Raw genomic sequence first — 10,702 nt, 5'->3', positions numbered from 1 at the left:
CTAGACCAGTTATATCTTAAACCTAAACCGCTTTCCTAAACCTACTTCAAAGTAGGGCCGTGTTTCCACTAGCTGCACCTTAAACTAGTTTAGCTTAAATTGGTTTACGAACTAAACCAGTTCAAGAAAGCGACTGTTTCCACTAGTAACTTGCACATCCGGGATGTGCAAAACAAACAGTCTAGGAACGCCTTATTTTGAAGTATTGGGCTAGTTTGTCGCCGAGTCAGAGCAACTGTTGGTTTTCACTGATTCAACATCTGCTAGCAGGAATTTGCATGACGATGACCAAGGACACCGTCTTGTCTCTCTCCGTAGCTACTGATTTCTTTCCCCTAGTTAATGACCCTTACATGTTTTAGGGCAATCCTATTCCAGCAAAATAGTCTATCATCAAAACGACATTGTGAGAATCCATCTAAACAAGTGCGCTACTGTCACGTGACAGTTAAACCTAAACCACTTTGCTAAACCTACTTTGAAGTGGGTTTAGGAAAGCGGTTTAGGTTTAAAATAGAACTGGTTTAGTGCAGGTGGAAACAGGTCAATTCTTAAACCAGTTTAGCTTAAACCACTTGTTAAACTGGTCTAGGCTCTAGTGGAAACGCGCCCTAGGTTTAGCAAAGTAGTTTAGGTTTAACTGTCACGTGACAGTAGTACACTTGTTTAGATGGCTTCTGACAGCGCTGTTTTGGATGATATTGACTATTTTGCTGGGATACGATTGCCCTAGAAGATGTGAGGGTCGCTAACTTGGGGAAAGAAATCAGCAGCTACGGAGAGAGAGAAGACAGTGTCCTTGGTCAGAGCCGGATCTAGAGGGGGGTTCAGAGAGTTGAAACCCCCTCTTTTCTAATAGGCGTGGTTCAATAATTTCATTAGAAAAAAGAAATTAGTAATGCTATAAATAACTGCTAATGGTGAACCCCCTTTCAAAAATTCCTGGATCCGACGCTGTTGGTCATCGTCGTGCAAACTCCTACTAGCAGATACTGAATCAGTGACAACCAACAGTTGCTCTGACTTGGCGACAGAGCAGCCCAATACTTCAAAATAAGGCGTTCATACACGGTTTGTTTTGCACATCCCGGATGTGCAAGTTCCTAGTGGAAACACTTTCTTTCTTGAAATGGTTTAGATTTTAAATGCGTTTAAGCTAAACTAGTTTAAGGTGCAGCTAGTGGAAACATAGCCGCAGTTACAGTACACATAACTGCGCTTCCATGAATGCATAATACATCATCTCTACATTGCAGCACACTAGCTCTAGACTCCTTCCTTGTTCATGCTTTACAAGTGTCAACATCCCTCCCTCTATTTTGTTCCCATCCTTTCGAGACGTCCACCCTACATACCTTTCATTGTACTTGTACAAAGATGTCTACCACATTTCCACAATTATTATGAAAGCAACTATGACCGCAAGTAACGTGTCCGTGTTAGCAGTTGTTCATAGAAACATCAATTTTCAACGTGTTTGTGTATACGTGCAACATTGCCGGAACCTCACCCGTCGTCTTGGCACAGTGGGAACAAGTAGGAATCCGAAAGCAAAGAAATAATGCATGTGCGAAATCTTAGGTTGCCAGTGTCAAAAATCAGTAAAGCATCAAGTGTACTGCTCATGTTTTGTTGTAGATCGACTCTTTGGCTGCAAGCGTGTAGATGAATTAATCATGTACCTGCTCAAGTTCAATGAAGACGATCTCGATGCTGATCTGTAGCAAGATGCGAAACCTCGTCGAGGAGGCCGGTTCACTTTGTAATCGCTCTTGCGAGGTCGAACGAGACAAGAGCGAAAGAGTTGCATGTTAGGATGACCGTTCGTTACATCCCATCTCGCATCTGTATCCTCCTCGTCTTCACTGAGATAGCTGGATGGCGAGCGTGTGTGTTGTTCTTCACCATATTCGCTTCTCGCATCGTCTGACTCTGCAAGTTCTACTGGTTGATGAGAGCCGTCGTAGTTTGCGTCATCTTCGCTAAAGTGTTCATACCCGTCAGAAGGAAATGTGAATGTATCGACACTCTGTGTCCGCCGGTGTTTCACAACATCAAGAACAGAACGCAAACTGGCGAGCAACGGAGTTTCCACTTCGTTCGCAGGAGTTTCGTTGACTGCTGCTAATTCATCTTGTTCCTGTGTTGATGGGTAAAATGAGATGTCTTGTTCTGTACGACCGTACGAACCAGATCTCGACCCATATAGGTTAACGTCCATCTCTCTGTATGCATTCGAACCATCCACACACAAAGTACCTGCATACAAATCATCTACATATGAACCATCCATACATGAACCATCCATATATGAACCATCCATATATGAACCATTCGTATATAAACCATCTACATAGGAAGCTTCACACATATAGGAACCGTACAGATATGAATACTGAGAGAAATCTTGCTGCACGTGACTGTCACATTGACTGGCTTTCTCATAATCGTTGTGGCTCTCAATTGCTATTTCCATAAGAGCACTCGTTCCTTCCTCTTCTACATTATTTTCATCCAATCCTACGACGCAGGCACAATCTGCTAGAGCATTATATAAACCATCTACTCACTCGTAATGACGACTAGTAATGTACCATCAAGTGCTTCACACATTTACGACCAATACAAACATCATATCAGCGCAATTATTTGAAAAGCAACAATTTCATACCAATAATGCCAATGTTTCTGTAGCAGTCGCTAAGGAATTTGGCTGACAGATGAAGTATGTAGTCACAGTGACATTATAGTACACTGCAATAGCGTTCACAAGCCGGACAAACGTACAAATTTAATCATCCGAAATGTGTCGATCCAAGACCGATTTTCATAATTTCATACACACAAACATTAGTAGTAAATACTAGATTTTGTTGCATGCATGCTAGCCAAGCCCGGGGATAGCAATGACTTCCCCTCTTTACTTTCCCTATTCACCATTCTATAAATTATTTTCCAATTTCTACTTGGCGGTGTGTTGTCAGGATTATTACATTTGTATGAAGCACTTGGTGTAAGTACTAGTAGATCACACTAGACATATCACACCATCACTAGCTGTCGTCGCTTCAACAGCATCTTCTATCGCTTCAACCAGCAGCGGCTCATAACAGATGAGAAGATGAAAAAACGAATGACTATTAGACGCAGTCGAGACGACGGCTGCACAAATTCCCATCATTTTATACACAAATAGAAACGCGTACGAACACGGTCACATCATTATCCCTCACATTTAGCGGCTCTGTTAGTTCTCACAGGCCTGGGAATGAGAATCATGTGAGTGTAAGAATCAAATGAAGCATATCCCACCTAAAATGACCAACGCTTCAACGCCAACTGTATTCGTAACTTCGAAAAATGCCGGACCCCAACGCGTTCCGACGCAAGATGTTGAGCAAACGACCTCATCAAGGCAGTCTCCTTCCCATCACCGACTGAAGCGAGCGAACACGATTGATAAACTTTCTCCTTGTATCCAACTAGACGCAAAATATGAAAATACAATTAGGTGCGCGTGACGCCTCTTAATTAATTAAGCCGTGGTTGAGAGCTAGAGGTCATGTATGCAGTGTGTGGTGAAGCTGACGGTGATCTAGTGCACGAGGGTCGTCGACGTGTATGACAAGCTCTATTGCACCTGTTTTGTACGTGACAAGCATATACTGCAGTTCATCTGGAACAGATAATTCCCACGACTGCCTTGACACCCAAGAGCTGACATTAATTTCTGATGGTCTAGACATATAAAGCGAGAGTAATACAGCAAGTTCAATCATTGAGGTCGAGCAGAAGAGAGACTTACAACGAGCGATGAAGAGGTGTAAGCCCTCTGATGCTGACCTCCCCCAAAGGCAAATGCTTGTTGCGTAGTTGTCCACTCCACACTACATTCAACTCATCATTTACGGTAGGAAACACGACACAGTTCATAATCGCATCTCAACTAAGCTCCTGCAAAACAGTAATCAATACATCCATCTGTGTAGATTAACGCAGTCGGCAACAAGTCAATTAATGCCCTTGCGAGCCACCCATTTCACTGGACGCACACACAGGTCGTTTTCCTCTACGCAATGGTGACAATAACAACGTAGTTTCACCTTTGAACTGAGATCACTGCATAGTAACAACGCATGCGTGCATGAACAGTAAGCGTGCTACCACGTGGTGACTTTACACTCTATATTTGCATAAAATTGTTGCAATAAAATGCACGGTAATCTGCAGATGAACGTTACGCAATACAGGCCCAAATGCGACATTATTACATCATGGAAAATAAAAATTTTGACTACAGCCGTTCTCACTCTCCTCGTGGCGTGCGCATATGGGGGACAATTAACCCTCCCAGAAACAGTAAGAAATCGGAAACGTCACCGACATGTGGCTGTTTTGAAAATAAATATTTAGCATGCACGGCCCGTTCCCCATGCCGCATGAGATCTGTACAGTGACGGCGGAGCAGGGAGACTAGGAGGCAATTTCCCCCAACTTGATGATCAACTGCTAAGAAATTTGGAAGAAAAATATTTGAATTTTCTTACTCTAGTATGACAGGGTTCACACCCTTAGATGTGTATAAGCGCTTTCCGTTGTCTAAAAGAATGTTTAAGTTAATAAAGTTCAACATTAGAAAGCGATTTCCGACAGGAAATGCCTCACCCTATTTCATGTACTCTGATGTCCTTTCATGCCACTCCCCCAAGCTTGCAACTCGCTCCGCCGCCCCTGGCTACTATAGGGATGGTATGTAGGATTGAGTTTGTGTTCAGTTAGGCTGTTCACCAGACCCATTTTCGCCCGGAAGTATGACGCAACGGAAAGGGGTCTGTCTATGCGAGACTAATGTCGTAAGAGCGGGTATCTCTAGCAACCGTTTATGCTACAAAGCTGATTTCTATAGCAAACCTCTGTACTTGCAACGGAGCAGGTCCATGACTACTCAAATTTGTCATTGCAGTGCAAGGGACCGACCCCCCCGTAAAATTTCTCGATTCCAGTTCATTCGAACACACGCCCACACCAGTCCTAGCCGGGCCTGGAATTGTCATACGGCACCGGACAAGACTAGCGCGAGAGAGTCTGGGGACGAGGCTACACCAGTCCCGTGTCTAGACTGTACGGGTCGTTACCCTCCGCAACGCTTCCAGATCGAAAACTTTATGCTGATTAAAACCGTTCTTCTACCGTTCTCTCTAAATTCTGATTGCATTTGCACCAAATCCAACCTACACGTTTCTACCGAGCGCTACACGGGGAGTGTGTCGATTTCTAGCCTCACTACAGCTGCTCGCATACACCGTTACCGCTGCACATATCTATGATCACGTAGAAAAAGAATGCAAACAAGTATTAGAAACATTTTGAAAAAATGAGAAAGATGTAGGGTTGCCGTACGAAAAGGAATAGAAATGCTGTGACATACAGACTGACTGAGCAATACATCATCCCTACATTGCACCATTTTCTAATTAGAGACACTATAATGTGTTTTATACCTTACTAATTAGAAAATGGTGCAATGTAGGGATAATGTAGTCTCGCGTAGCCAAACCCCTCCCCTTTTTATATCTACCGGCGGGGAAGGGTTTGGTGAAATTGCACACAAGCAGTGGTGCAAGGCATACGCCCACGTCTTTCCAACTAGTAATTAGATGAAGGTTAAAAGCTGACAGCTGATAATTACTGGAAACATTCTTCTCTCTGTTGTCGACGAAAAATCACTTGTTGGAAGGCTTACAACAATCAATGGACAGACTTTACGATAGTATGGTATTGTTCTTGGTATAGGGCGTTTAGTTAGCTACGAATTTCACGCAAACTGCGCGCTAACCTCTGCATAATTAATTATTTCGACCTGCCGTGCCATCACCTCGATCTCTTCCCGCAATCCTTGAATTTGCTGATCTAGCCTAGGAAACGAAGCAAGCTACGTTAGGCAATGTATCACAAACAGGCTCGATCCAGCTGCTTCTATCTAATCAGCTGGTCCACAAAAGAATGTCCGACTAGTTTACACTTGCCAAGATGTCTACATTGCTTGAGCACTGCGAGAGCCGTTTCTTTTTCTTTGTTTTGCGTTTGCTGAAAAGAGACTCCAAGAACAAAGCACAACAGTCCGGATCCATTGTGCAACTAACAATCAACTTGCGTGGGGTTGATTAAACGTTTACATTAATGTAATTGTCTGCCACCCGGAAGTCGGCGGCGGCTGGCACCACTACTTGTGTGCAATTTCACCAAACCCTTTCCCGCCAGTAGATATCAAGAAGAAGAGAGGTTTGGCTACGCGAGACTAGGGATAATGTATTGCTCAGTCAGTCTGTATACGAAAGATGTCACAGCACACCCTTACATGGTCTTGTTTCTATTCTTTTTCGTACGTCAACCCTACATCTTTCTCAATTCTTCCAAATGTTCTAATACTTGTTCATATTACTGACGACCAAGCTCAATTTACTAGGAAAATAATCCATTTATAGTAGAGTTGTATATCAACAGTGAACTGTTGCCTCTACATCCATCCATCATCATTGAAACACATGCTGTGCCTAGCAGCGACCCCCTTCCTCCCCAGATGGGTCATACAATAGCTCAAACGCAGCCCAAATTGAATGTATTCGTACGCTATACGCGTCTCGGGGTTTATCGCGAAAGCGTAGCACAACCCCTTGGAGTTAGGTGGTAGAGACGAGGGCAGACGAGTATTTCGTTCACACTGAGTCAGACTTTAGAACTAGTGGAGAAGCTGCCAGAAATGAGTTGGCGGCGCTTGCTTCGATCTCAAGTCTAGCACCTCAGGATTGTACCATCTAGAATGCAGTGTCAGTACAAGGCGTCATCTTTCCTCTGTCATGCGATCACAAATCGATATCGTCTATCACAAATCGTAAACGTACCTATCGACTAGACAAGAATGAACAACCGGTCTGCCCATCCACTATACCATCTCATGCCAATGTCAACATGGCAGACGAATCATTCCGCCAAACAACATCCGACACGGAAGTTCGTGTATGCGCATACGCGAAGGCCTTGTTAGACGTCTCTCTTCAGATGCGCATTGCAAACAGCTATGCGCGGGCGAACAGAGCGCCAAACATCTTTTCTCAACCTATCATCGTCAACTCCCGAGAGGTGACGAATCTATCACTACGTCGACGTTGCGAAGACGTTCGCATGTCGATCCACACCAAGATGTTAAGTCTACCTGTCACTGTCCGCTCCTCTTGTCAAACGCTCTAGCCACGCGCCGTCTGGTACCAGAAGACTGGTTTATACGGGACTATTAATGACGTCATGATATCTAAATTTACCGGAAGTTGCAAGTGTGCAACAAATTATGCAGCATATACTAAGTTAAATCACTGTTCAGTGTTTGTTTGGCGTTCTATCTTGTCGTTTATGATTTCTAGCTAGGATTTGTGTTGATAAGTAGACGATACTCTTGTATAGCTGCTAGCTCTTCTTCTAGTGTAAGATCCAAGTAATCGTCTTCATCGTTTTGTAAGTCAGGCACAAGAGATTCTACTGCTTCTCTCTCCTCTTCGTTTATTTGGGCTGCAGTGGCTACAAGATACAAAACAATATGAGCAAGCAGCAATAGAGCATGGTGTGGTGTCGTGTGTGTGTGTGTGTGTGTGTGTGTGTGTGTGTGTGTGTGTGTGTGTGTGTGTGTGTGTGTGTGTAGTGATAAAGTTCAGTTGGTTAGAGAGTCATCCAGTAAAGAGTGTACATCCGGGACCTTACAGGGTTGCAAGTTCAAGTCACAGTGATGGCGAGCTATGGCATAATTTCCTTCAGCAAGAAACTAACACACATTTGCTTCTCTCAACTCAAGAGTATAAACGAGTACCTGGTCATTGACTGGGGTCCTAAGCGGCCATCGGCTGTGACGTGACATCAGCCACTGGGGTCCTGGTGAGACTTCAGGTGCTCACACCACAGTTGGCTTCACAAGTCGGTGCTCCTGTGAGTACCTGGCCCAGCTCCAGGAGATTGCTAGCGCAGGACCAGAGTTCTCCTGTAGCGCACAGGAGCCCAGCTGTTAGCTGGGGTGTGACCAGTATCTGGCAGCTCCTACCGTTTACTTTTAAGTTTTTAGTTTTGTGTGTGTGTGTGTGTGTGTGTGTGTGTGTGTGTGTGTGTGTGTGTGTGTGTGTGTCTGCGTGCGCGTGTCCAACTAGATTGACATGCTCATAAACAGCAACCTACCTGACTGTTCATTGACACTCGCTGTCACATCTGGAGGAACCCAACCAGCTAGAAGGTCATCAACACACCTCTGGACGTTGCCACGATGATGTCTCAAAGCTGCCATAGCAGTTGAAGGATCAAACCCCATAAACGTTACCTAAACAAACACTTAAGCATAAACTAAAATCATAAAAAGTGATACACAACAAACATGACAACAATAAATTATAACAAATAGAAATCAATTTATAGAAAGTAATCTGTAAACAACCTCAGCCAATAGCTCATCTGAGACTTGGAATTCTGCATCTCTACAAACACATTGCCTATAAGCTAAATTGCATTTTGTAATATAGGTACGCGTGATCAATATGTTTACTGCACGTCTGGAAGGTCCAATAGATGAGGATTGTCCTGCAAGACCTGCAGATACCATACACACAGCAATCATGCAAAATTGTAATAGAAACATTGATTACAAGTGGCACTTGTGTGCGTGTGCAGACAAACAAACAAACAAACAAACACACACACACACACACACACACACACACTGACCTGGAGAGCCAAGTTGATATCATTGTTTGCCTGTTTTAGAGCTTCTGCAGCAGTCTTTTCCAAGTATCCCATTCCAGTTAGCAGATCAACAATTTCAACCTTCACCCTGACAAAACAATATTGCATGTGAGTGTAAAGCATTTACTCAACCTCGTCCCAGACTCCACATTCTGACAAACCAATAGTTGCAAGCAAGAGTGACTAAACCAACTGTAACATAACATAACAAAGAGTAGAGACACGACTAGCATCACTAACATGCAGCAGTGACAGCTTGTAAAAGCAAAAAGAAATACAAGCTGTAAAGTTATTTAAAACTAAAGTGCATCAACTAAACAGCTATACATAAATAAACACAGACAAACAGGCAGGCAGGCAGGCAGGCAGGCAAGCACAGACAGAGAAACAGACAGAGAGATAATGTTACAAATTGACAGACAGACAGACAGACAGACAGACAGTTTTTACAGTTACCAGAGTGTACGTTAAGCTTTCATTTCATGACCCTAAGGGTCATTTTTCTTGGACTCATAGATAGTGATTTAGCGTTGACTGTAATAGCGTTGATGTTTACCAATAGATGTTTTTGACAGACAGATAGACAGACAGACAGACAGACAGACAGACAGAAAAACAAACAGACAGACAGACAGAAAAACAAACAGACTGACTGACTGACTGACTGACTGACTGACAAAGATCATTTATTGAACATACAAGGCACTACGTACATCATAGGAAGTCGAAACATAATAGTCGCTACTGAAATCTAAAACCCACTAATGAATGCTACTTTGAAGTTCGCGACTGACTGACTGACTGACTGACAGACAGACAGACCAACAGACAGACAGACAAAACAACAGACAGACAAACAAACAAACAAACCAACAGACAGACAAAATGACAAACAAATACAAAGATTTGATGCACAAAGTACATTTGCAATACACACAGTAATAGCCACTGCTTGAAATCAACTAAACTGTGTTGCCATAGTACAAAACAACATACTTCGAACCATCTGCTGTCTTCCCATAACGATTCTGACGTAAACGCTGTTTCTGTTCTTTCTTCTCAATTTCCATTCGTCTCTTCTTATCCTACCACACAACTGTAACTAAATCAAGTGCAATACATTTCCAGCAGTCAAAATTGTATTTGCCTCTCGCTTTTCCATGAGGTATGATACTGCAACAGCAACGTTGTTGTCATGAGCTCGCAGTGCAAGTCTTGCTTCTGCAACTGAGAAGCCAACTGCAATGACTAGAGATGGTCAAGCAAATAGTCACGTGACCTGGAATGATACGATGCTGTAGATGCTAGTGTGTACCTTCTGCTAGCTTTTCTTCATTGACGTGAAGTCTGGCAGCAATTGACTCGGTCTGAAACGTTTATAGAAATAGATGAATACACACACACCTGTAAACAGACAGACAGATAGACAGACAGACTGACAGACAGACAGACAGACAGATAGACAAACAGACATATGGATAGATAAACAGATAGACAAACAGACATATGGATAGATAAACAGATAGACAAACAGACATATGGATAGATAAACAGATAGACAAACAGACATATGGATAGATAAACAAATAGACAAACAGACAGACAGACAGACAGAAGCAAGGGTTATATACCGGAAAGTAGAGGGACTTGCATGTTAGATTGTCGAATATAGTCTTCCAGATCCTTTGGGCCTTGGAAATATGTTTAGAAATGTATTTGACTTTTGAGAACACTATTAGTGATCTGTAGTTTGCGTTTCATTGTAATAGCTGTGATTTATGAAAATATACTACCATTGACAGACAGACAGACAGACAGACAGACAGACAGACAGACAGACAGACAGACAGACAGACAAGCTGAGTTGTTGTGGTCATTGAACTTCTTTATGTAATTAGCATTGGTGTGAGTCGTAATGATAAATATC

The 10,702-nt window shown here is 43.0% G+C and overlaps 2 protein-coding genes across 3 annotated transcripts in view; both read right to left on the bottom strand.

The window, feature by feature from the left end:
- Nucleotides 1-1,140: 1,140 nt before the first annotated feature.
- On the bottom strand, nt 1,141-7,285 carry LOC134194036 (uncharacterized). Its single transcript, XM_062662935.1, has 7 exons — nt 7,214-7,285; nt 3,806-3,954; nt 3,641-3,738; nt 3,370-3,482; nt 3,234-3,312; nt 3,049-3,162; nt 1,141-2,520 (listed from the first exon to the last, which is right to left on the bottom strand). The coding sequence occupies exons 2-7, from the start codon at nt 3,931-3,933 to the stop codon at nt 1,610-1,612; spliced, it is 1,443 nt and encodes a 480-aa protein (XP_062518919.1). The 5' UTR covers nt 3,934-3,954; nt 7,214-7,285; the 3' UTR covers nt 1,141-1,609.
- Nucleotides 7,286-7,400: 115 nt separating this feature from the next.
- LOC134194034 (NEDD8 ultimate buster 1-like) overlaps nt 7,401-10,702 on the bottom strand; it is a 9,635-nt gene continuing 6,333 nt past the window's right edge. For both annotated transcript variants that reach the window (XM_062662933.1, XM_062662934.1), the window contains 8 exons: nt 10,091-10,142; nt 9,923-10,023; nt 9,772-9,860; nt 8,758-8,863; nt 8,579-8,622; nt 8,471-8,510; nt 8,218-8,356; nt 7,401-7,572 (listed from right to left, as the gene is read on the bottom strand). In XM_062662933.1, the coding sequence (XP_062518917.1) occupies nt 7,415-7,572; nt 8,218-8,356; nt 8,471-8,510; nt 8,579-8,622; nt 8,758-8,863; nt 9,772-9,860; nt 9,923-10,023; nt 10,091-10,142 (729 nt within the window). In that variant the 3' untranslated portion in view covers nt 7,401-7,414. The remainder of the gene's footprint in view (nt 7,573-8,217; nt 8,357-8,470; nt 8,511-8,578; nt 8,623-8,757; nt 8,864-9,771; nt 9,861-9,922; nt 10,024-10,090; nt 10,143-10,702) is intronic.

The sequence above is a fragment of the Corticium candelabrum genome, chromosome 18 (assembly GCF_963422355.1).
Source record: "Corticium candelabrum chromosome 18, ooCorCand1.1, whole genome shotgun sequence".
In the NCBI taxonomy this organism is placed as follows: Eukaryota; Metazoa; Porifera; class Homoscleromorpha; order Homosclerophorida; family Plakinidae; genus Corticium; species Corticium candelabrum.
This window is presented reverse-complemented; position numbering and strand designations above follow the sequence as displayed.